We start from the raw sequence: 26,208 nt of genomic DNA on the forward strand, positions 1-26,208 counted from the left end.
TAGGACTCATATAAACAGAGGAACAAAAAGAAAAACTTCTGCCTAAAGCTGAGACCCTAAATGGGGAACCAGTAATAAACTTGCTCACTGCCTACTCCTAGAGTACGAGGAAAAGTTAATCTGGCTCAAGTCCCCATGCTAAGCGGAAGAGGAAAAAAATAGTTCCTTAAAAATTTATGACAATAACTGACCCCTCACACGAACTTCCCAGCCTGATTTCGTAGTTCCTGGATGGTCCCCAAAAACTACACACAGGAAACTTAGCTTAAGTTGTTCCTGGGCTGGTGGTGCCCCAGCTGCCTGACAGAAGCAAATGCCATCTTCCTTGGAGGGTCCATCTTCAATCCAGGTCTCAGCAGGGTCCCATAAGGAAAGTTACAGGAAGTATTGGCTCACAGTCAAAAATCTCAAATCCCATGATGAAAGAAACAACAGAAGAAAGAGCTAGGTGAAACAACAGAGTCAAAGCTGCTAAGAATGCTGAAAGAAATTAATAGCTGATTTGACACAACTGAGGAGGGAATTGATGAGCTGAAAGTTAGAAGTGAAGAAATTATCCAAAGTGCAAGATGGGACCCAGAGATGGAGCACTTCACAATAGTTAAGAGATGAAGGGTGGAGTAATAAAATCTGGTTTTAATCTAATGAGAATTCCTAAGGGGAGAAAAAGGAGAATGAAGCAGCGTGATGTTTGAAGAGATAATTACTAACAAATTTCAGAACTTGTGAAAATGACACTACACCACAAATTTGTAAAGTAAAAAAAAAAAAATCCCAGTTAGAATAAATAAAAAGAAATCCACCCTCAGGCACACCATGGTGCACACCACAGGCAGAGAGAAAAATCTCAAAACAAGCAGAGATGAGAGATACTACTCTTGGAAAGATAGCAACTAAACTGATAGCTCACTTCCCAGCTGCAGTAATAGGAGCTGGAAAACAGGGGGCTGTCTTCAGTGTTTGAGAGTAAATTACCATTAACTTAGAATTGTCTATTCAGTAAAAATGTCTCTCTAGAATGAGGGAAAAATAGAAGTGTTTTTCAAACAGACACTTGTGAGAATTTGTCACCCATAGGCTTTCACTAAAGGTAATATTAAAAGACATAGTTTAAGCAGAGGAAAAGTGATTCAAGGTTTGAGGTCTAAAATTCGAGAAGAAATGGTGAATCAATAAACTAGTCAAGTATTGGGCAAATGTGGGTAAAATTTAATTAATTACAAAGGGAGAGGTAGTGGAGAAACCTGGCAGACATTCCCTTAACCAAGTGACCCCAGTTGCCAGGACCCATCATCATCCTGTGAATTCTGATGTGGTGCACTGAGGGGAGTGCTCATTGCTCTCCAGTATTCCTGCCAAAAGCACATGACCTGAATCTAGACGTGAGGCAATGAATGTCATACAGACCCAAACTGAAGGACATACTACTATTCTAAAATGTCAAGCTCGCCGAAAAAAAAAAAAAAAAAAGTGGAGAGCTGTTCAAATTAAAGGAGATTAATGAAACAAGAAAACAAAATCTAATGTATAAACTTAGATTGGATCCTGGATCATAGAAATCTGTCCTCCCCCCTCCCCCCCACAGAGGACATTATTAGGTCAACTAGCAAAATTTGAATTAGATCTGCCAGTTTGATAATAGTGTTTTATCATTGCTAATTTCCTGATTTTATTCATTATACTATAGTTATATAAGATAATGTCTCTGGTTTTTAGGAAATGCACAGTGGAATATTTAGGACCAAAAGGGCATCATGTTTGCAGCATGTTCTCAAACAGTTCTGAAAAAATAATATGTATGTGTATGTGTGTGAAAGAGTGAGAGAGAAAGAGAATGAAACTAGCAAACTTTGTAAAATGTTAATATTTAGGGAATCTGGGTGAAGGGAATTCTTTATACTCTTTTTGCAACTTTTAATGTTGGTCTAAAATTAGTTCAAAATAAAAAGTTTTTAAAAAATACAGTGAATCACCAGCCCCTCCTCCCTCCAAAAAAGATAGAATTAAAGTGTTGGATAACAGAGCTTACAGATTGGGATGGAGTGTTTCAAGTTAGTGTTATTTATTACATTAAGTTAACTAATGTAACTTAATATTTCTATCATAAAACAGAAACAGAAAGTAAACCTTTCAAATTAGTAGAGAGGAAAGTGAACTGAAAAAAATAATCCAAATATAGCAAAAATGGGAGAGAAAAATTTAGGAAAGATGGGAAAAATATAGCCACCAAATAAGGTAGAAATAAATAATTACAAATGGACCAATGTTTCAGTTAATATGGATTGTTAGATTGGATTTAGAATTCACATGTATACTGTTGAAAGAAGCATTGCTAAAACATAGAGGTACAGAAAGTTTAAAAATAAAAGGTTTAGAAAAGACACACTGTGGTAGCTAGAAAAAAAAACTGGCAGAGCTATATTGATACCAGACAAGACAGACTTTGAGGCCAAAAGCAGTACTGGAGATGGAGCACTATGTATTGATAGAGATGTTATTCACCAGGAAGATGTAACATTTCTAAATTTACATGTGCTTAATAATGTAGCCTCAAAATATATAAAGCAGAAATCAATGGGAACCACAAGGAAAAAAAGACAAATCTAGCACAGTGGGATATTACTGATTTCTCTCAATTATTGATAGGTAAAAAAGTCCAAAAATCAATGAAGTTTTAGAAAATTTGAAGAATTAGCAGTGTTGATCTAGTAGAACAATATGGTAACAGCATTCAAGTAGAATGTTTAGAAAGTGCTGATCCACTTCTAAATGATGTCAAAATATTCATATATAAATGAATGAAATAAGTTGCTTATTTAATAGAGTTCACCTATGTTGTTGGCAATGGTGCTGATTTGTATCTGAAGTGATTATTTTGGAGGAGAGGAGATGAAAGAAGAAAAGAACTGCTTCAGTGGGAAGGGTCAGGGGATGAAGGTGTCAGGAGACCCAGATTCTAATGATAATTCTGACATAAATTGATTGTGTGATTTTTGACAAGCTATTTATTCTCTTGGATCTTATTTCCTCATTTGTCAGTTAGAGATGACAGTGTTCACCCTGCCTATTCCCCAGGAATGTTATCAGATTCAATTGAAACATGTGAGTGAAGATGTTGAAAAATATAATGCATTAAATGCATTGAATTAAACAAGTATTCATCGAATGCATACTCATGCAAAGCCTATGGAAGACGTTGTAGGGGATACAGTGATCCCTGTAGGTGATACAGGGAATGCTTAGATTAGAGATTCTAATCTAAGAAGTCACATAAATAACTGTCAGGTTGTCTGTTTATAACCCTTCAGTGACCCTATCCCCGAGCCCAGCCCCCACTGCTCTCAGAGGAAAGACCAGCCATGGTGTAGCCTCTGCCTTCATCTCAGCTTCAGTCCCTCACATTGGTGGCTCCCCCTGCCTCCCACCACAGGACTTTTATACCAGATGTCCCTTCAGCTTGGAAGACCCTTTCCTCCCCCTTTCACCAAGTTAACATCTTCTTTTCCTTCAGATCTCAGCTCCATTTCTCAAGGCAGCTGTCTCCTGCCTCCCTGAATAGGGCACACTCCTCTCACATGGAATCTTATTATAGCATCCTTTTCTTTTGTAGTAATTTTGCATTTTAGGGAGCAATCATTTTGTTGATATCCATTTCCCTTACTGACTAAGTTCTGGGAGGACCAGGACCCCATCTGTCTTTGTTTATTGACATATAATAGGCACTCAGTAAGTATTTGTTGATAAGATGACTCATTTTCTGACTGACTGAATGAATGTTCCTGAAGAAAGATCCAAACAAATACTGCAAAAAGACAAAGGAAGAGGTAATTTTTGAAATGAGCCATAGATGAGGTTGCATAATGCTGCCTAGATGCTGGTTTGATGGATGATTGTGATTGTTACTGATCAGCTTCAAGTGATCTTGGTGTTTGTTATAACAAAGATATTGCTGGGTTTTAATTGTGACCTCTTTTTGGATATTTTTTAATAAGTTCTGACTTAATTGATCTGTCCTAGGAAATAACCCATTCTCTTTTGGCAGCCCAAGCATGAACCTCTCAGCACCTTCTGTGACCTCATGGGTGTGGACTGTGAGGAGATGTGTCACTGGCTCTGCCATCGGAAGCTGGCTACTGCCACGGAGACGTACATCAAGCCCATCTCCAAGCTGCAGGCCACGAATGCCCGCGATGCCTTGGCCAAGCACATCTATGCCAAGCTCTTTAACTGGATTGTAGATCATGTCAATCAGGCTCTCCATTCTGCTGTCAAACAGCACTCTTTTATCGGTGTGCTGGACATTTATGGGTAAGTGTATTTGGCTTAGTGGTCTGCCAGAGAGCATTTCTCTCTAGAGATTATCTCAAAGTGGATATTTGCTTTTTTTTTCTACTGGTGAGGAGAAGGGAAAATTAGAGAGAATTTCTAAAAATCTAATTTCATTTGCTAGTTTCTCTTCTCTGGGTGCCTTTCTTTAACGGTTAAAACCGTTCCTGTACATTTGTGCTTTATGATGCCTAATTTTTCATTATCTGGTTTAGTTTTTCAAAAGAACCTATGAAATTTCTATTCCCAGTTCCCTTCTGTGTGTATGTAGACACTTGAATCTGTAAATTGACAAGAGCAATGACTTTATCATAATTCTGATTGTTCCCCACGTGGGAATGAATTAGCCCTCAAATACATGCTGTTAAACACCTCTACGTGCTGCAGCCTTTAAAAAATTTCTCTGCCACTTGACTCATGCCTATCTGCTGGGCACATATTTCCTGTTACTGACTTACAAACCCTTATTTTCACTGATGTAGAAAGAAAGTTTCACAATGTTGAGAAATTTCCCCCACTTTTTCTTTCTAATGTGCGCATTTTGAGTATTTTTAAGAGCTGTTTGTTCCTTATTCTCCCCTTCCCATATTATTTTTGGTTTTACAGATTTGAAACATTTGAGATAAACAGTTTTGAACAGTTTTGCATAAATTATGCAAATGAGAAACTCCAGCAACAATTCAATATGGTAAGAATTTTCTTGCTTGAATAATACTCTGCCAAAAATTATTCTCTTGAATTCCTAGTCTATGTTTAAAGGCTGGTTCCTAAAATGAAGTTGTGAATTACAGTTATTATCCATGGTTTAAAATAGGTAAACTGCTGAGGAACTCATGATTAATAAGTAATGCAACCTTGAAAATGTTTATGGTCCAATGAGATTCAAGGCCATCCTTGGACTGCTGTCTGAGAATAGTGAAAATTTAGTTCAAATAAATTGAGAGAGAGAAGCAGAAAGTGTGTTAGGTAGTAACACAGAGCCTATGAAACTCAGCCCAGGGATATCCTTCAGTTGGTTGTTCCTGAGGCTAATTGTATGTAGAGTTATGACCACCTTAACTCTCACTTGCTGTATTAGCAAAATGTGAGAAAAAAAAAATCAGGACATATTCTCTTTTCTACATGTATTTTACATATTCTATTTCACATATTCTTTTTTCAACAGTCTGAGACATTCACTGAGACAATGTCAATGGGACTATTTTGAGAGTGGCTTTTGTGGAGTAATAATATCAAATATCTTAGAGCATTATCCTGGTGTCAGAGGATTTGGAGATGCTTAAAAATGATTGTAATAGTGAACAGCATGGACCCGCAAGATGAGTTGCTTGGGTTAGAATCCAACTCTGCATTGACTATCCAGCGGACCTTGGGCAAGTTAATTGACCTTGCTGGACCTTAGTCACCTCATCTATGTAATGGGGATAATAATAGTACCTGTTGCATGTAGTTATATGGATTAAGTGAGTTGGGATATGTAAAGTGCTCGCCACATGCCGGGCACAGTTCTAAGTGCAAGATTAAGGGTGGTTATTAGTGTTGGTGAAAGAGGATATTAAAAATGAGCCACCCTTAAGAATTGGAAGATGGAAGAGAATAGAGCTGAAGGACAGGAAAGAACTCTTTAATACTTTCATCTTACAAAGAGGGAGGTCAGATGGTATAGTCTACACTGATGAACAGAAAATAGAAGTTAAAGATATTATTTTAAGTTACAAAGTTAATAAAAACCAAAAGAAGATCCAAAAATAGTAATAGTGGGAGCACAGAGGAAAAACAGTAGAGATGGTATGTGTAAATTTAGCCTCATCTATCTTATCAAGAAATCAATAGACAATGTTTCAAATGAATAAATAAAAAATAGCCAATAAGGTAAATACCAGAAGAAATAGTCAAGGTAGTTAAAAAATGGCCACTTCCAGGGAATGAGACTGGGGCTGGGGAGGGATCGGACAAAGAATTGTTCTTGTCATCATAAAACCTTTAAACTATTTGGTTTTCAAAAATATTGCATGTACTTTGATAAAAATTTGGGCCACCTTTATTTAGCGAGCTACTTATCACAGTGAAATAATGTTGAGGTGATCTTAAAACCTTAGGCTTATGACTGTTTCCACAAGAATATGACTGATACATCTTGCATCTCTGCATAAGGAACATTAATAAAAACCTATCAGAGACTAAATTGAGCATTATATTTTCTCAAGGTTTTTTTGAGTTTCTTAAAATACCTTATTCAGTAGCACAGTCTTCTGTTCTTTCCTGGTGTATTTTGGCACAAGATGACTGGAAGTATAAGGGACCAACACCAGCCTCATTAGGGCCTGTCTAACTTGTCTATTTCTCAAGGACCTCGTGTCTCTGAAATGTGTTTCTGACTTTTTTGTTTCTCTTTCTCTTTCCCTCTTTCTGTCTCTATCCATCTGTTTCTCCTTCTCTCTCTTCACACTCTCTCTCTCTCACACACACACACACACACCCATACTGCATCTTGGCTTCTCTCTGCGCAACTGCTCCACTCCCTCTTACTATCATATGGCATCTTTCGTTCTGTTCTGTATGTATTTTCTCAAAGTTTCTGCTTCCTCACTCACTTCAAACTTCCTGTGAACCCAGCAGTGGTCGGAATGCTCCCAGCCTCTTAACTTGCTTAGCTCCCATTCATCTTGACTTTTCAGCGTCAGCTTCTATTGTTAATTACCTGTTTCTTATACCTGAGAAAGAGAGTTCTTATACCTGAGAAAGAGAACGTGATTAACCCGGTTCATTTGTTCATCAGAGACCGCTGGCAGTTGACTAGCTGTGACTAGGAGTGTGGGGGATCACAATTAAGAATTTGGTTGTTTAGGGCTGCTCTCTCAGTAGAGGCTGTGGTTTCATGAGAAACCTGGTGATTGGCATGTTTAGTACTTGGAGATGTTACCATATTGATCAAGGATCTCTTGCCATTTTGAACCTCATGCCCACATGTCTTTTTGACAATTGGGAATCAAAAATTTTTGAGGCCCCATGGATTTTCTCCAAACCAGACATAGAGACTTGTGTGAGAAACAAGCTCTAAAGTTTGGAGCAGTGTTTTTGTTGTCAATGTGGAGACTGCATATAAATTAATGAATTTTAAAAAGGGGTCATTATTTTGGAAAATATTGGTATCATCAGTCAGGGCATCCTGCTGACACATGGTGCCCTATTTGTCTTCTCATTACTCAGAAGAACAGAAGAAATTTGCTTTCTAATTAGCATGACATAGATATTCATACAGATACCCTTTTATTTTTTAACCCAAAGCTTTTTGCAGCTGGTTAGACTATAAACCCTGCAAATGAGCCAACAGCAGCATTATAATAAGTGTAGAATAAAGTGGAAAATTTCCAGGTGTATGAGGAGAGTGAGTACCAGAAATCTTGGTGGCCCTAAGTTTCATGGAGTTTTGGGTCCTGGAAAATGTGTGTTGGCTGGTAATAGCCACAGAGGGCTAGTCTTCCTAGAAAAGTAGCAAGATGTGTGAGAGAACCAAGGGAGACAAAGGAGACAAGAAAGGAAAGCAGAAGCCCTCAGGAATGAGTAGAGATTATTAGCATCTTCAGAGACCACAGTTTGTGGGTTGGCTGCATTGGCTGGACGTCCTGAGCAGTGCTTGGATTGCCCTTCCCACTTGGACCAACTTAACCACCTTTCACTGCAGAACTCAGACCACAAGCCCTTCCTCAAGGAAGCCTTCTCTCACCACCCTGTATCCATTCTGAATGAGGACTCTTGCTCTCATAGCTCACCACTATTTTCTTCTGTAACATTATTATAGTTTGTAATTATATTTCTTGTGATTGTTTGATTTCTGTCTGTTTCCCCCACTAGTCTTTAAACTCCACGAGGGCAGAGCCCATGTCTGATTTGTTAATGGTTTGCAGTGACTGGCACGTAGTAAACAGTCAACACATATTTTTGCTTAGTTGAGTGAATGGATGAGAAGCAGTGGCTGAAGCATTTAGCAGAAATAGCAATGGATTGGTAGTGGTTGCAGCTGCTTGCAGAACTGGATGTAGAATCCAGAAAAGTGAGCAGTAGATTCCCTGACTATAGATGATAATCAAGACAGACACAAAAGACTGACAGTTATCTAATTCTGAGACACATGGTTCGGTAGTCGGCGGGGGGGGTATCCTCTCTGCATAGCTGTTAAGGCCAGCTAAGGCATTTATGTGCGCATGTGGCTAGCAACAGGGTAATAATTTAAGAGGCCAAAAGGTATATAATGCAGTTTGGGATATACATATCAAAAAATCGAAAAGACTGCCACAATTATCAGCTATTTAAACATTCACATACCTAGATTTTCTTGTTTACCAAGAATCCTATATAGCTGAGGTTTTACTTTGTGTGGGTTTTTACTTGCTTTCTTATATTGTCTTTGTGTATAAATCATGTTTCTCCCACGAGGTTGTTGCTAGAAGCCATAGACTATCTCAAATTATGTTGGTATTCTCTTAAGAGTCTTTTATAATGTTATTTCTTGACTAACATTATTTATGACAATGATCCAGTAATGTCAGTTTTTTTCTTTTTCCATTTCAGCATGTCTTCAAATTAGAACAAGAGGAATATATGAAGGAACAAATTCCATGGACACTCATAGATTTTTATGATAATCAGCCTTGCATTAATCTTATAGAATCTAAACTGGGCATTCTAGATTTGCTGGATGAGGAATGCAAGGCAAGTATGATTTTCTGATGTACTTAGTGTATCAAAATTGATATAGTGAGGTCAGAAGGTAAGTGAGTTTAACCAGAGATTCATTAGTATCCCATGAGGTGCCATGGTGGCACCAAATGGGGGTCACCTTAACTTGCCTTCTGAAGGCTCATTAGACCCAAAGGGTTCTAAATATAATTGAAACTAGGAGAATCTCCCTTGTCTTTTCAGCTGATTCTAAGTTTTGTGAAAAATTGACATTAGATACAATTGCTATCAATTTTAGCCACTTTTGTGTACCTTTGGTACTTTTCATTTGGTGGTATGATATGGTTAAAGAAGTGCAATAAATTGTACAAAAGACATTTTGAATGATAGTTCTAAATATCCATAACTTTTAAATCAAATAGTTATTTTTTATTACTGACATATATGTTTGGGAGGAGTTTTAGCTTTAAGATGCAGCATGTGGGAAAAATATTGGATCCCCAACTATACTACTGAGTGATCTTAGACAAACAACCTATCCCTTCTCTTAATTTCTCTTTAGTTTATATGCCGTAGCTTACTAACCATAGGTTGATCCTCCTAAGCATCCAGATTTCCTACAACGTTAAGAATACAGAACTGTATGTTTTCACTTACATGTAGAATTTAAAAAATAAAAAAAAACCCAATGAATATAACAAAACAAAACAGCCTCACAGATACAGAGATTACCATTGGGGATTTGGTTGTGGGGAGGGGTGGGAGAGGGAAAGGGGGATTAAGAGGAACAAACTACTAGGTATAAAATAAGTAAGAAACAAGGACATCTTGTACAGCACAGGGAATATAGCCAAGCTTTTGTAATAACTTTATATGGAGCATAATTTATAAAAATATTGAATCATTATGTTGTACTGAAACTAAATACTATTGTACGTCAGCTATACTTCAATTAAAAAAAAAGAATGCATGTAATGAAAAGGTGCTCAGCCTCCTTGAAATTAAATAAAATGCAAATCAAAACAAAAATGGGATGCTGCTTTTTATCTGTCAGGGACTAAATTTGATAATATCTTTGATTTGATAATACTAAATGGATATTTATTACGTGTATACTCTTGATTGAAGAGCATGAGGTTGTACAACACATTTTAGAGGAAATTTGACAATATTTATCAATATTTTAAATCCACATACCTTTTGACCCAGCAGTTCCATTATGTATACTTGAAGAAGTATCCAAGATATATATGTAAACGAAGTCATTGTGGCAGTTTTCATGAAGTTGACAAAAGAATCAGTAACCACCTAATGGCCATAAATACAAGAATGCTATTATTAAGAAGAAAAAATGCTAAGAATTTATAGAATGATCCTATTTTGTCCATGCCTTTAAAGACAGAAAGATAAAGAAGTTGGTGAAAATGGAGAGAAGAGACTGTTCTTTCTGAAGTATATAAATAGTTCACTATGTGCAAATGTTACCTTTATTTAACAAATTTTAAAAAACACATGATAGTCATGATATTTCATCTTTCATTTGTGACTTTTGTTGTTTTAAAAGCATATCAAATATTTATTTGATGAACCCTGGTAAAGGCAGATTGAGTTGCCCGAAGATTGAGCTGAGTCGCCCATGGTAAGGTCTCAGTCATTGGTTTTCATCAGTCACTGTTTGGAGCCTCTAAGGGAGAATGTGGAAGGAATGAGTCCCTAAATTGAATGTAGAAGTTGTTAGGCAAAGCCAAAAACTGGTCTCTTGGTTGATGCGTTAGAAGAGTCTCATAACAATATTCACTTTGTTATCTTTCTTTTTTTTTCCCCTGAATGTAGATGCCTAAAGGTACAGATGACACTTGGGCCCAAAAATTGTACAACACGCATTTGAACAAATGTGCGCTCTTTGAGAAGCCCCGTCTATCAAACAAAGCTTTCATCATCCAGCATTTTGCTGACAAAGTAAGGAAGCTTTATCATCTTTTTTCTTTTTGACTACTTAAGTTCAAACAGGAAAAAATCAATAGTCAAGAGATAGCATTTTTCTTTGCTGAGCTTGCAGTCTTCAGGGCTTTATAGAAGAAGTAAGCTTAAGTGTTGACTTGTTGGTTTTCTCTTCCTTTAACCTAAATGAGATTATATTATGAAATAAATATGGGTCTACAGTCTTCTATCTATAATTCTGAAATCCAAGAAACTCCAAAAACCGTAAGTATTTTCATAATTCACTTAGTGGCTAAACCTGATTACTGACCTGAGGTTATTTATAGTCTGAGGTTATTTATAGTCTTTATTTATCTCAATTAGGCTAGATATTTACATATTTCAATGTAGAAATGTTAATGTGTTTGATTACAGATTGCTGCCTTCTGCTAAAAAATTCTGAGTTCTGAAGCATAGCTGGGGGAGGGTATAGCTCAGTGGTAGAGTGTGTGCTTAGCATGCTTGAGGTCCTGAGTTCAATCCCCAGTACCTCCATTAAAATAAATAAATAAATAAACCTAATTACCCCCCAACCCCCAAAATAACAAAGCATAGCTGACACCAAGGATTTCAGAATAGAGATTGCAGACTTTTGTCACCCTTTGTGATTGATTCAGTGGGTCCCTACTAACAAGGTATACAGACTTGCTGCTTCACAAGTCCTGCAGTTGACTCAGAAGTCCAGAGCCATGGCACTAGTTTATGTTTCAGCAAATATATATGTGGGGCAGCCTTTAGGGTAAGCTTCCTGTGGTGTCCTTTAGGAATTAGGGTTTTCTGAGTCTGTTCTACTCCTACTAAAGACCTTGGAATGGCTTTAGGGCCACCTAAGGGCTTTGTGGTATAGGCTGGGGACCTCTAGAGTGTTAGGTGATTGAAGTCACTGGAGTTTTGGAAGCAGGGAGAGTCCGTTCACGAGTAGACCCCCTTACCAAGTCATATGATATTTACCCAGCTCCACTCCATCCCTTGTCGCCCCTTCAACCTTCTGTCAGATAACCACTTGTTCCTTCTGATCCTCTCTCCCGCTGTAATCTCTTCTATCCCAAGAGGAGACTTACCCATGCCGGATGATGAGTTAGGTTAGGAGATTCAGTAGGCCAGCCTTGGAGGAGCTCTCTTTGGCCAGTGTGGAAGAAGAGAACAACTTCTTATGAGTCTGCTCACCCATGAACTGGAAGGACCTTCTAGCTCACGGTTAATCAGCACTACCGCTGTTCCCTAGGAAAAGCAACATTTAGAGTTTTAGTTTAGAGTTAACACACTTCTTACCAAGAGTGGTAGTAGTTTCTTAGAATAAAACTGATGATAACATTTTGCTGAGAGTCCACCATATAGCCTGAGCCCAATAAATATTTTTGATGTTGATGATGATAATATCTATTCAAAAGTTTTATTAGCTAAGGAGATTTTTTCCATGTGCTTTCAGGTGGAATACCAATGTGAAGGCTTTCTAGAAAAGAATAAAGACACTGTTTTTGAAGAACAAATTAAAGTTCTGAAGTCAAGCAAGGTAACCATGTGTAGGCTTTCTCCCAACGAGATATAGTCATTAAAATATTACTTAAACATTAGCTTTTTAACAATAATAATGATTTTTCTAACAAAATTAGCTTTACTGTCAGTTTTTAATTTATCAGATACATAACCTAACTTTTGTCAGTTCCTGCTTTAAATGCCCTACAAATGTTAACTCATCTAATTCTTATGATAAAGTGATAAGACCATTACTCCCATTTTACTGAGGAGGGAGCTGAGGCACAGACTTCATAGCTAGTGAGTTTTCAAGCCAGATTAAAACACAGGTTGTTGAGCGAAGAGTCTGCACTTTTAACCACTATGCAATGTAGTCTTTCAGTTATGTATGAAATTATTTCCTCCGTAGCAGTTCTAGATTCTCTTGTACCTTTGTGAGAGACTGTGAAAGAAAATGTGGGGGGTTTTTTTGTTTGGGTTTTTTTTTTTTTTTTTTTTTTTTTTGCTGTTTAATTTGGAAGGAATGCATGAGAAACATGGCCTTAAGCACTCCATCCAGAGTGGAGATTGACCTCCAGATCATTGAGTACATTTTCATGTGTGGTCCAAAGCACTTCGAAATCATTTTTCTTAGGCATAGATTCCAGAATCACTGTTTTCTAGTGGGAAACGAACAGTCCAGATTGCAAAGAACTCTGACAGCTATCTGAGATTGATTATGAGGTTGATATCAACCTCCACCCTTTGATTCTCATCAGGAAAGGATGGGGAGGGGAGTATGGCTCACTTTCATCCTATAGGAGCAAACCAGGAAGCCCATTATTTAGTTTAACAAAGTAAATAGTCAAATATTCAGAGAAAAACTAAAAATAGTCATGTGAATTCTTCTGGATTACCGACCGGCACTTACTGTTTTTCTGATTTATTCTAAGAAAATCCTTTTAACGTCAATGGAATATTATATGAACACTTTGACCTTTCTTTTGGAATAAAAACTTAATTATTTTGATACTAGAAAGTTCATGTAAAGATCAAATTCCACTTTTAACCCTTAGAAAATAATGAGTCTACGGTCTAGGAGTCTGTAGAAAAAAATCAATTTTTTCACTTATCCTCATAAGTGTTGGGCACTAATGCTGTACAGCCTATAAGAATGATGTATCTGAGAAAATTCAGTGCCAATCCCTGAGTATTATTCAGTTAAAGATTATAAATTATTTTGATTTATCAATAGTGATGAAAACCATAGGATTCTAGTGCTACTACTCTGCCTAAATAATTTAGCATAAACAGAACATTCATGGGTTCTCATTCCCCAGGCACCCATAATCAGTTGTCTTTATTCTGACTTAATTTGGCTGATCGGCGGGTGGATCCTGAATTTTCAGAATGTAGCTGTGTATACTGAGTAATCAGTTGGAGTGGCTGCCAGTCTATGCAGCATTTTTGCAGTCGGGGTGGGGGGTATGATTTACATAGTTTAAAGGCCTCTTCTGCTGCCAGTCAGCAAACCCAATCTGAGGGTATGAACTTTGTATTTTAATTTTTCTGCATTGGATAGGAAGCAAGTGTAACATAGTGTTGATTTTTCTCTTGGAAGTATTTATTTTAGAAGATCAATATTTGTGTTAATGTGTTTTCAACAGAATTATTTTTGTGGTAATACATACAGTGTAGGGTTCTGTTTGTGTGTGTGTGTGTGTGTTTCATCTTTTTTTTTCCTGTAGTTTTGCAGCCTCTAGCCAAATTTATAACTTGAAAAGGAATTAAAGTATAAAAAATTGAACAGAAGACATCTTAATTTATGTTTTTCCACCATAAAGAAATCTTCTGTTGCCACATCAAATATCAGGAAGCACATAAATGAATTGCAACTCGACTAAATACTACTAAATTACAACTCTATCAAATACCATTAAAATGAGTGGTAATCCCTACTTTCCATGTTGCTAGTTGATGAGGGAGGGGGCACAGTTCATCTTTGTGCCTTAGATCTCTCCTCTAACAAAGAGTCATGACAGTATCTACTTTAAGGTGTTGTTACAAGGATTAAATAGGTTGATTTAAGCTCTTAGAACAGTGCTTTGTGTATAAAAAGCTCTTAGTGAATAACGTGGTTGTTTCTGTTGCTGCTGAGATGATTTCCCACATCTTTAGGAAGCAGTTACTTGGATTCTCCTATTTTCTTTAACACTCCTTCCTAGACACGTAAGTTCAGTCTTAAGCAATTCAGATCCCTGTTTTAGGAATAGACAAATCAAAGAAAGAAGATGGAATGTCCAGACGTTTCTACCCACTTATGCCTGTCTGTCTATTTATCAGTCTCTCTTTAAATAAGTTGGCATCTTCTGTCAGTGGAGAATGGATAAATTTTTTAATAAATGTTTTAAGAAAATTGAGAATTTAGCAAGGTAAAGAGGTAAATGAGAGATAATCATAGGAGTTAGTTAATAACCATTTAATCAAATATTTAGATGCTATCATGTCATAAAGTGGTAAGTGCTATACAAAAAAAGTAAAACAGGGCACCAAGCTAGACAGTGACTAAGCTTGGGCAGAGGTGAGGTGCTACACTGGCTGAGGTGGTCAGGAAAGGCCTCTCTGAAGATGTGACATTTGGGGTATCCCCTGGATGGTGGGAGACAGCCATGTCAGTCGAAGAGCAAGTGAGGAGCACTGAGACTGCAGAAGCTGCTTGTGTCCAAGGTCCGTAAAGAAGGCCAGTGTGGCTGAAGTGTGGCAGGTGAGTAGGATGTTGGAAGATGGGTAGACAGGGGACACTTCTTAGAGGGAAGTGGGGTTAGCAGAATGGATTTTATTCCTGTTGTTGTAGATAGTCTGGACAGCTTTCATGTGGGGAACATGCTGCTACGTGGAGATGTGTTGGGGGGTGTGGAGATAGGGCAGTAGTAATCTGGGGGAGAGGTGGTGAACTGAGGAACCGAGGTTGTAAAGCATTGGGGATGGCTCATGATTTGTAGTAGAGCTGACAGTTCTTCTCGATGGTTTGAGATAGAGAGTGAGGAGAGGGGAGAAATTGAGGATGCCTTTGATGTTTTGGGTTTGAGATAATGGATGGATGATGGTGCCACTTACTGGGTGAAGATTTGTAAAAGATCAGCCTTCAGAAGAAAGAATCGAGACTTCTGTCTTAGACATGTTTTACCTGAGGTGGCAGTCAGATAGCCAAGTGAACATATCACATGGGAACTTGGAACTAAAAGTCAGCAGGTCAGGGGGAAAGTCAGAGTAGGTGACATAAATTTGGTAGTCTTTAGGGCTAGATGGTATTTAAAACAATGGTCCTGGATGAGATCTCTTAGAAGAACAAGTAGGTAAAAAATATTAGAGAGTAAGGCATTCCAAATTCTAGAGGCTGGCCTGAGGAAGAACCAGGAAAGAAGTCTGAGAAAAATGGCCCGTGAGGAAGCAGGAGAATTGCCTAAAGAAGATATTGTAGAGCAGTTTCTAATACAACAATGTATAATGTACTTGTTGCGGGAGTGGGTATAGCTCAGCAGTAGGGCACTTGCTTAGCATGCATGAGGTCCTGTGTTCAAGCCACACCACTTTCCATTAAAAATTAATTGATTCATTAATTAAAATGTAGTTTTTTAAAAAAGAAAACTCAGTGTAGAAAATTTTAAATTTATAATTTGTGTAAAGAGGAAGTCAGCCACACACATACACACACAAACACACACGTCTATGTATTCTGAACTCTCAACACTGAGCAGTTTTCTGGTAAATACTGTAGATACTAAGTTAAATTGTAGCACCTTGTGGTGAATATGGTATTTCAGCCTGGCTTTATTAACCATTTCACACGGAAGCGACAAAAACAGTTTAGAAAGTCAGTGCTAATGTAGAGTTAGCAATTTATTTGAAAATGATAGAATGGTGTAGTTAAGATTCTAAAATATGTGGCCTGTTATTGAATAGCCTAACATTTTAACCCGTGCAGAGTTTTCAAACCAAATCTATTAGGTACTCCAATTTTTCCCTTTATGTAATACAAGATAATGGTAAAACATTTTTTTCCTCATTATAGCCAGCCAAGCTATAATATTTATTTGGTAAAGCAAGGGATACATTCATTTGTATAGCAAGCGACCACTACCGGTAAGTTATGTATAACAATTTGTCATACACATCATGAATTATTTCTTAAATCACTCCTATAAGTGATACACACATTAATAGCAAAAGAAACTGATTTTGTTTTTTTAATGAAACTACTCTCCTAAGAAAATTATCTTTTCTGCAGATATTCTGAGATTATTAGACAAGTAATTGGTAATTGCAATTTTAATTTGACTTCTAAGAAGGATATATTTTGTTTATATGGAATGTGGCCCTGTTGTAAAGATATGTATTTATTATCAAGATGTTCCTGTTGATTTGTCTGAAGTCTCTTTTGTTCTGTAAAATTTCTTCCAACCATATTGACAAATACCATCCACCTATTTATTAACTACCAGATCTTTTAATAGTCTTTTATTTTGCTAACCTGGCAGAACACAAAATTGATTACAGAAATTATGCAGTCAAGTTATAAATTCCTTGAAAACAAATTCAGAGTATACAGGACAAGGACAGGGTTTATTTCTTTTTTTTTCCTAAAATTTAATTTTTTTTAAAAGTTACTAATTCATGACTATTTTAAAATCTTATAATATTGTAGAACTAGTTTACAACATGCTTCCTGCTGAGATTTCCAGTGGTATTTTTTTTAGCTGGGACTCACCATTTGAATTAGTGGGTAGACAAATGAAGCATGAGGATGAAACATTTTGTGGAACTGAGGTAATAAGACTTGCAATTAGTATTTTGCTCAATAAATAATTATAGTTTAAAATCAGTAAAATGTTTAGAGTGGCTATTTCCTGTGGATTAAGATTTCAAGTCTTAGTTGATTAGTTTTGATTTTGTTTCTCCCAAACATGGTTGTAGAATTATTGCATTTTTCCACCTATCTTTTGTAGCATTATGTCACCTTTCTCTCATGTTTTTGGCTCCTAACACAGTTATTGATTGTTTCTAAAATTTGACTCTGAAAGGCGTTACTTAAGGAAGGGAATCACTATGGATTGCAGATCATCATAATGTTTCTATGAAGGGTTATGTTTTGAGTTTGGGTTTAGAGTTTAATTTCCTTTCACTGTTTCTGACTCAGTTTAAGATGCTACCAGAATTATTTCAAGACGACGAGAAGGCCATCAGTCCAACCTCAGCCACCTCTTCAGGACGCATGCCCCTCACCCGCACTCCTATAAAGCCCACCAAAGGCAGACCAGGCCAGACAGCCAAAGAGCACAAGAAGACGGTGGGGCACCAGGTGAGCTCAGGGAGCCGCTGCCGCGGCGCTCCTTCCCCTCTGGCTCAGCTGAAGCCTCGGGTCTTCCTTTGTCAGCCTTCCCGGTGGGGTCCTCAGGTGAGGAGAGGCTAGAGCTTGGTGAGAACGTGGAACACCGTCCACTCATGCTTCTCCCCACCTAACTTAGACCCGTGACTCTGCTTAAGCCTTTCCCAAGGTCGTTTTCTCTGCATCCTAATTCTTCTAGCGCATATCCTCCCTTACAGCCCACTGCCGCCTTTGTGGTGTTCTCTGGTTGTTTCCTCTCTGGTATGTACCGCTCCTTCAGCGCGGGAACAGGGCCTTCTCCTATCTTTGATGTCCTGTGCACCGGGTGGAGTGGGAAACATGCCACATGTGCACAGAGCCCGAACAAGGGCTGGGGGCTTTGGACAGGAGGCTGAGCACTAGTCAGCTTGTTTTCCTGTGTTTGGGACCCTATGCCCTGTGCAGATAGGGAGCAGGACCTGACATAGGTCCACAGCCTCCATTCTGATCCCAGGGCCCTAACGGTCACCCCACCCTGGCTGTACTCTCCCATTCTCCCCCTTAATTCGTATACTCTTTTAAATCATCTGCTACTTTTTTTCAGTATCATATAACACCAGTCTCCCTGTACATGAGTAAATGACCTTAATATCCTTAAATCAAGGTCATATTTTTGGTGAAAATTTTAAGTGCACAACAGAAGTCTACATTAAAAGGGCAGCAGGTAGTGGAAGAGTGAGCTCTCATGTAATGATGGGCTTTGGGTGATGATGTGTCAGAGTAGGTTCATCAAAAGTAACAAACGTCCCACTGTGGTGGGGAGTGTTGATAATGGGGGAGGCCATGCCTGTGTCAGGGTAGGGGGTATATGGGAAGCCTCTGTATCCTCTGTCCTGTTTTGCTCTGAACCTCAAACTACTCTAAGAAAATAAAGTCTGTTTTAAGAGAGGGGTTGGGGTGGAGTTGGAGGAGCGTGAATGTACATTTAGCAGAGTGAGCATGTAAATGGTAGAGTTCAAGCAAATTGTAACTGAAATCCCTAGCATTCTTATGTAGAAGCAGCTCCTCTCTTGAGGGCTGGTCCAGTTCATAGGTGGCGAGGTCATCTGCACTAGTGTCGTTAGAAGAAAATTTTAAGTTGTTTTACATCATCTTTGACAAAACTTCAGTGCCCCTTTCTGATCTTTTTCATGCAGTTCCGAAACTCCCTTCATCTGCTTATGGAGACCCTGAATGCCACAACCCCTCACTATGTGCGCTGTATTAAGCCTAATGACTTCAAGTTCCCGTTCACGTATGTGTTTCTCAACTGCTGGATTAAAAGTGTCCATTTCTCATAAGGATTTCCAAACCAACAGAAGGGGGAAAAAAGAATACTTAGACAAATCTTCAAGTCTTGTAGAGGGAAGCTCCTAGTTAATAGAATTTTTTCAGTTTTTGTTCCCTTTTGAGAACGTGAGAACAAATAAGCAGTTGGCCTTCTGACAATTTTAAAAGTTGAGGTCAACCACACATTTCTAGTTCTGTGTTCTGTTTTGAATTTACTTCATTTCAAGATCTTTTTTGTTAATTTGGGCTTCAGTTAAAACCAGAGCTGGGTGAGGTTGCTTTGGCAAAGACTCACAGTTATCCTTGCTGCCTTTTCAACTGTTGAAACCATCAGAGAATGTCTGCTTTTATCAAACATCTCATCCTACATCAAATAGCACGCATTGAAGAAGGTTGTTCCCCAAAACGGAAATATTTCTCTAATTTTGAAAGTAACACATGCACGTTGTGAAAATAATTTTCAGAAAATATGAAATGGTATAAAAGTAAAGGGAAATTGCATTATACCCAGAGAGATAATATGTGTTAACTGGCGTAGGTCCTTCCTGATCAGTCCTTTCCTGCTCTGAGTGTGTTTGTATGTGAGAGACATTAATAAAAGGAAAGGGATCATGCTGTAATTGCCATTTTGTAACGGCTTTTAATTTAATAAATTGTGGGTCTTTTCCATGTTAGTAATTACAAATCCACATCATCATTTTAATGGCTACCTTGTTATTACATTATCTAGATGTACCAACATTCATTTAAATCATTCCCTATTGATAGCCATTTGGGTTATTCCTTTGGCCATGATAAACACCTTTTGCCAAACATTTTTGTATATATGCCTGATTATCTCCTTAGAATAATGTATTTCTAGAAATGGAGTTTGTGGGTCCAAGATTAGGCACATTTACCAAAGGTTGTAGCAACTCCCACTCCACAGAATATGAGTACTCATTACCTACACTCTGCCTCTCTTGCCCACTGGAGATTCTTTCCTAGACTGCAGGGCACTTCTGAAACACTGTTATACTCTTCTCATTGCCTCCTTTCTGGAGGATGTGAGAAGTAGGAAGAAGCTGTCACGCCCTGAGCCACACTCTTGGACAGCCCTAAAGGCCATTACCTTCCATCAGCCAACCCCATCTCCCAACAGAACACTTGGGAAGACAGCACAGCCGAAGCTTCGGATAGGTCACTCGGGGCTTAACTGGGGAGTAAGAGGAATGATCTTCCCGTCAGAAGCAGACCTTGCTGCTTCTCTTTTAGTGTCAGTTTAATACTGTGGTGGCATTTGTCTAGGGTGAAATACACATAAAATATATGATATATTATATAAAATATTTTTCATTGATGTGGACACTATTAATGCTTAGTATGTATACACTGAATTGAATAGCTTTTAAAACACCAATAACTTTTTAAAATAACCAAATGGGCCATATTTAATTTGTTCTTCTTGTTAGACAATTCTCACGAGTTTGTGGTATTTATTTTTACTGCTAATGGTCTCCTCCCTACTCTTACATGGAGTTTTCCATTTAAATCTCCAACTTTTGAATGCTTTTTTTTTTCAAGCTTATCCACTCGGCTCTTAAAAAAAAAATTCAGTCTCTGGACTGAGAAGAGTAGTTTGAGGCTATAGGCAGGCTTCTTCGTGTATTAATGACTTCTACATTTGTATGTAGGTTTGATGAGAAGAGGGCGGTGCAGCAGCTGAGAGCATGCGGAGTCCTGGAAACCATCCGAATCAGTGCAGCTGGTTTCCCCTCTCGGTGGGTTCACCGTTTCCAAATATAAGGGCATATAATTGGGGGTAGGGGGGTCCTACTTCTTTAAATAAGCTGACATGAGTTTCTTTTTATAGGTGGACTTACCAAGAATTTTTCAGCCGCTACCGTGTCCTAATGAAGCAAAAAGATGTGCTAAGTGACAGAAAGCAAACATGCAAAAATGTTTTAGAGAAATTGATACTGGTAAGAAACATTTCCACTTAGCTTTATCTCAACAGATATTGACCAAAGGCCTTGTGATTGTTATCTCTGAAAGTCCTAGGAACATCCAAATGCCACTAATGCACAGTATTTGAGGGCAGGAGGGTGGAGGGGCACACTGTCTTGGAGGTCAAGGTAGGACTAGTGAGGATGATGGTCCAGTATCAGGAAACAGGATGGTGGGGCCTGGACCCAGATTTGAGACATGTTCTTTTCAAAGGTTGATCATTATCAATAAAAATTTACTGAATACTTACTTATGAAAGACATCAGGCCAGATGCTGTGTGATTAAGAAAAAATAACCTTGTCCTCACATAACATAGTGTGTCTTAGAAATTAATGCATTTTAAAGATAAATATAATATACTTTAGTGTCTGTCAAATACTGAGTGAGTAAGACAAGAAATCAGAGGAAGGCAAAGCCATATCTGCTGTGGAGAAAGGAACATTTTCATGGAAGATGTGTATTTTGATTCAGGCCCTGAAGAGTGGGTAAGCTTAAAGTCTTAGTAGATAATTATAGAGTTTTCTTAGAAAACAGTACAGTGTTTGTTATTGTTGTTGTTTTGTTTTTTCCCCAGTAAAAAATTGGTCCATGGGATAGTCGGAAATTGGCCAGGAAATGTGGGCTGGTGTTTGGGGAGTCTTGCATGCCAAGCTAAGGCATTCTCAAACTTTAGAATGCATCAGAGTCATCTGGAGGGCTTGTTAAAATGCAGGTTGCTGGGCCCCACCCCCAGAACTTCTGATTCAGTAGGTCTGGGATGGGCCCGGTAATTTGCATTTCTAACAAGTTCCCAGGTGATGCTGTTGCTGGTCTGAAGACTATACTTTGAGAACCACTGATGTAGGTCCTGGAAAATTTAAGATCCATGAAAAGTTTATTTTAAAGAGTATTTTAACTTACTTGACACTAAGTTGGATGGATTATCTCACTTTGAAGTAATTCATCATAATTACTAGCTGTTAACTAGATGTAATATCTCTTCCTTGGTAATAATACCCTTTTTTTCCCTTGAAAGAGCTTAGGCCACTTTCCTAGTAATGTGTAGAAGAATCTGGTATATTTTGAGTTTGGCCCAACTCCTTTCTAGGGAGTAGAGAGCAGAAAGTGGGGACAGTCCCCATTGCCAGCCTCCTCACCCAGACTGCTCCAGTCTGGGCTCAGGGCCACAAGGCAGAGGAGTGCAGGCTTGGCGTGGGGGGATTGGGGGCACTGAGATGGGGCAGGGAGAAGGAAACAGAAAGAGAGAACCACTTTCTAGCTCTTCCAGCCAGCTTCCTTTGTAAAGTTCATTGATTTAAACTGAAATAGTTTTAGATAATATGTGGAGATTTCTGATTTTCTGGCTTCATGTACAAGATAGGAAATATTTACTTACAGTGACAAGTTATTTTCTCTGTTTTCATTTAGAATTTCAGATCACAGTATTGATTATTACAAATAAATTCCACTCTTCTTTTGATACGAGGTGGTTAATAACATGCATGCTTCTAGATAAGATGGATCAGAATATAATAGACCAAAAATAGCATGCATATATATTTATCTGTGTTTACTGCTCAGCTTGGCTTATAATCAGAAATCAGTGAGCACTATAGTGATTATATTTTTGTAAAAGGAGTTTCGAAATTTGTAGAGGGATTTACTGTTGTTAAAGCCAAGAGATAGCTGTTGAGAAACTTAACTCTTAACATGAATATGGAAGATTTTTAATTTTTAATTTTTATTTTGTGTGCATTAATTACATCCTGCATTTTTCTTCATGCTGGTGTTTTTGTCCCTTCAGCTTTCTCATGGAATACACAGCCTGATGTAATCCTTACAGCCTGGGTCAGTCAGAGGGAGTGTCAGCATCTCCATTTCCTTGAGATATTTAAAATACAAACAAGCAAATAATAGCTGCCTATAACCCACAACCAAGTTTTTGGCCTCAGATAATAATTCCAGGTAGAATAATTCTGGAAAATAACTCTTAAACTGCAGTTTTCCTTAAATCCCTTTTATTTGCTCAACTTGCATAGGATCAAAAAGCTGGCTCCATTAGTTAATTGTGATGTAGCCCAAGTTTTAGCTAGTAGATTCTTCCCTTTACTGAGCCTGCTTATAGATATTTTTTTCTCTTCAAAATTTAGTTTATATAGTCATCATTTCTACCTCTGAGTATACAGTTTCTTCCAAAACTAGGACAAGGACAAATACCAGTTTGGGAAGACAAAGATCTTTTTCCGAGCGGGTCAAGTGGCCTATCTAGAAAAACTGAGGGCAGACAAGCTTCGGGCTGCCTGCATCCGGATCCAGAAGACGATCCGAGGGTGGCTGCTGCGGAAGAAGTACCTGCGCATGCGCAAGGCCGCCGTCACCGTGCAGAGATACGTGCGAGGCCACCAGGCCCGCTGGTAGGTTTCCTGGCGACACGTCCTCTCTGGCTCACAGGCTGCTGAGATTGGAGAGCTCTTCTGATTATTGTACAACTTAGGACGGTTTTGAGTGGCCGTCTTCTTAGTTACAAGGAGTTATTTCGTAAGACAGTTAAATAGAATAAAATTTCACTCACCCTTATGAATGATTCAGATTCAAACTAGAAAAAAATAACAAATTACCGCCTATATTTTTATGTTTGTATGCGCTTGAAGAAATCATTTGTAAATTAAAATACTCATGAATATGACTAGTTAATAACTCTATTGAGGAGTTTCCAGGAGCAATTAGCTGAGAAGGCATAGAAGAGAATTACTCTTCAATGTGATTATGTATTAGGATAATTTTAATTTAGAAATATCAAAAGACATGAATTAATGATAAAGATTAGGAATAAAGATAAAGAAAGGAAAAATACCGTACATTAGCAACGGAGAGGTCTAAGAAAGCTGATGATAAGTATGGGATGACTGTGTAAGCTGGTCTGCTATGTAAAGGGGACATAGCCTGCGGTAATGAGCTCAAGCCCTCAAAAGAATAAACCTTTATGAGTTTCACTTTCTTTATTGTAAAATCGGGTAATATGGGGCATCCTACTTTTCAGGGTTAGGGAAGGCTCAAATGAGGTAATGAATGCACAGATATTTGGGGACTGTTAAATAACTGTACAAATTAAAGAAATATAAATGTTGATTTAACATGTATGTTATTAGAATAATGCAATGGAGGTACTACTTATTACACTGAAGATTGGTGCTTTAAGTCGCTACAAAATGTGTTTCTGGGTTTTTCTGATTACTGACAATGCACGACTCTTTTTTTCTGGTCAGCTATGCTAAGTTCCTGCGCAGAACCAAGGCAGCAACCACCATTCAGAAGTACTGGCGCATGTTTGCAGTCCGCAGGAGATACAAGATCCAGCGGGCGGCAACGATCGTTCTTCAGTCTTATTTGCGAGGCTACTTGGCCAGAAATAGGTATCGCAAGGTGAGACATTATTTTTGACTTTGTATATTCATCCCATTAATGTTAATCAATGTACATGTCTGTACAAAGTACCACAGGGGCTCCTATGAATGTAGGACTCAATGGAGACAACCAAAAACTGAAATATATTTTTAACTATTAAATATGACTATTAAAGATGACCATATGTTTATTAACAAGACATGGAAAAAAGAAAATTTGCCTTTTCCTTCCCCTTGTCTATGTAATTTGGGAGGGGAAAGTGAGTATTAGTTTCCTATGACTGCTGTGATAAATTACCACCAACTTGGTAGCTTAAAACAGCAGAAGTTTATTTTCTTAAAGTTCTAGAGGCCAAAATCGGTATCTCTGGGCCAAAATCAAGGTGTCAGCAAGGCTGCACTCCCTCCAGAAGCTCTAGGGGAGAATCCATTCCTTGCCTCTTCTAGTTCTCGTGGCCATATCACTCCAGTCTCTGCCTCCAGCTTCATATCATCTTCTCTGTGTGTCTAGCTTCACTTCTTTTGTCCATCTCTTATGAGAACACTTGTGAATTTAGGGCCTACCCAGATAATCCAGGATAATCTCTCCATCTCAAGATCCTTAACTTAATCATATCTGCAAAGACCCTTTTCCCAAATAAGGTGACATTTACAGATTCCTAGGATTGAGGGCCTTTATAGAGCCGACTGTGGTTAGCTTTGAATAGGTAAAATATATAACAGATGGATAGAAGATTGTTCTAAGAATGAAGGAAACTTGGAAGAATTTACTATGGTAGAAATGAAATAAAACACATTAATGTGATTAAAGTTGTATTGACTGGAATATGATGCTCTAGAAGTTTTTGACAAATAATCTTGGCACTCTGTGGGCATGATTGTTAGGAGGAGCAACAAAAGAGTGATTTGAGTGACTTTTCTCTAATCACAGGCCATACATGGATGTGCCCTAGGCCCCGTTCATATGTTTATTTTACTTTCTTATTTTGAAGTAATTTTTAAAAACAAAGAAAAATGTAAAGCTAATGAGCCTTGAATGAGTTTACTTAATAGCTGTATTTTGAGGGAAATGTGAAGACAGCTGCTCCAGGTCTTTCTGTCTGCTGATGCCTGCTCTTTAGTCAGGTGTTCTTGTGCAAGCATGAGCTTTCATGGGAGGGAAAAGCCTATTAAACTTGGCTTTTTAGCTGCACCAGACTGGTTACCATCCGGTTTTCCTCACTACTCTCTTCAGAAACATTCAAATTGGGTCTTGAAGCCATTGGTTTAGCAGTAGCAGTCTCTGGCCAGCTCAGCTCCCACTGTGACTGGACACAGTAGGAGTGGCAGGTTAGAGGGTAGCTCAAATATTGGCCAATAGTACCCCTTTTAGAGCCCCTTCTAGCTATGCTTCCAGTCCAAGATTCCCCTTCATGGGTTTTGAGAGTCTTAATGTGAGAACAGGTGTTATTTAATGTCTGATGGAAATGAGATTGAGAATGGAAGCTTTAATTATATACTGCTTCCATTTGTTTGAAATTTCAGAAGTGGACTAAGGTCTGAAGTTACATGGGGAAAAGGAAATGAAACAGAAAAATTGGCATTGGTATCTTTGCCACTGTGTACTTCTTGAGCTTTAAACTCTGACAGCCTTCAGTTTGACATCATGGAGTCTTCTCCAGTTTGTCAATGGTCATCCAGATAAGACAGGGGGTTCCCTCAGG

The 26,208-nt window shown here is 38.2% G+C and overlaps 1 protein-coding gene across 4 annotated transcripts in view; it reads left to right on the top strand.

Annotated features, from left to right (window-relative positions):
* MYO5A (myosin VA) overlaps nt 1–26,208 on the top strand; it is a 168,275-nt gene that overhangs the window by 82,840 nt on the left and 59,227 nt on the right. For all 4 annotated transcript variants that reach the window (XM_072962395.1, XM_072962396.1, XM_072962397.1 and 1 more), the window contains exons 10-20: nt 4,043–4,308; nt 4,933–5,014; nt 8,899–9,039; nt 10,840–10,965; nt 12,416–12,499; nt 17,639–17,800; nt 19,003–19,100; nt 20,809–20,895; nt 20,988–21,096; nt 23,304–23,515; nt 24,368–24,524. In XM_072962395.1, the coding sequence (XP_072818496.1) occupies nt 4,043–4,308; nt 4,933–5,014; nt 8,899–9,039; nt 10,840–10,965; nt 12,416–12,499; nt 17,639–17,800; nt 19,003–19,100; nt 20,809–20,895; nt 20,988–21,096; nt 23,304–23,515; nt 24,368–24,524 (1,524 nt within the window). The remainder of the gene's footprint in view (nt 1–4,042; nt 4,309–4,932; nt 5,015–8,898; nt 9,040–10,839; nt 10,966–12,415; nt 12,500–17,638; nt 17,801–19,002; nt 19,101–20,808; nt 20,896–20,987; nt 21,097–23,303; nt 23,516–24,367; nt 24,525–26,208) is intronic.

The sequence above is a fragment of the Vicugna pacos genome, chromosome 6, assembly GCF_048564905.1.
Source record: "Vicugna pacos chromosome 6, VicPac4, whole genome shotgun sequence".
Taxonomy (NCBI): Eukaryota; Metazoa; Chordata; class Mammalia; order Artiodactyla; family Camelidae; genus Vicugna; species Vicugna pacos.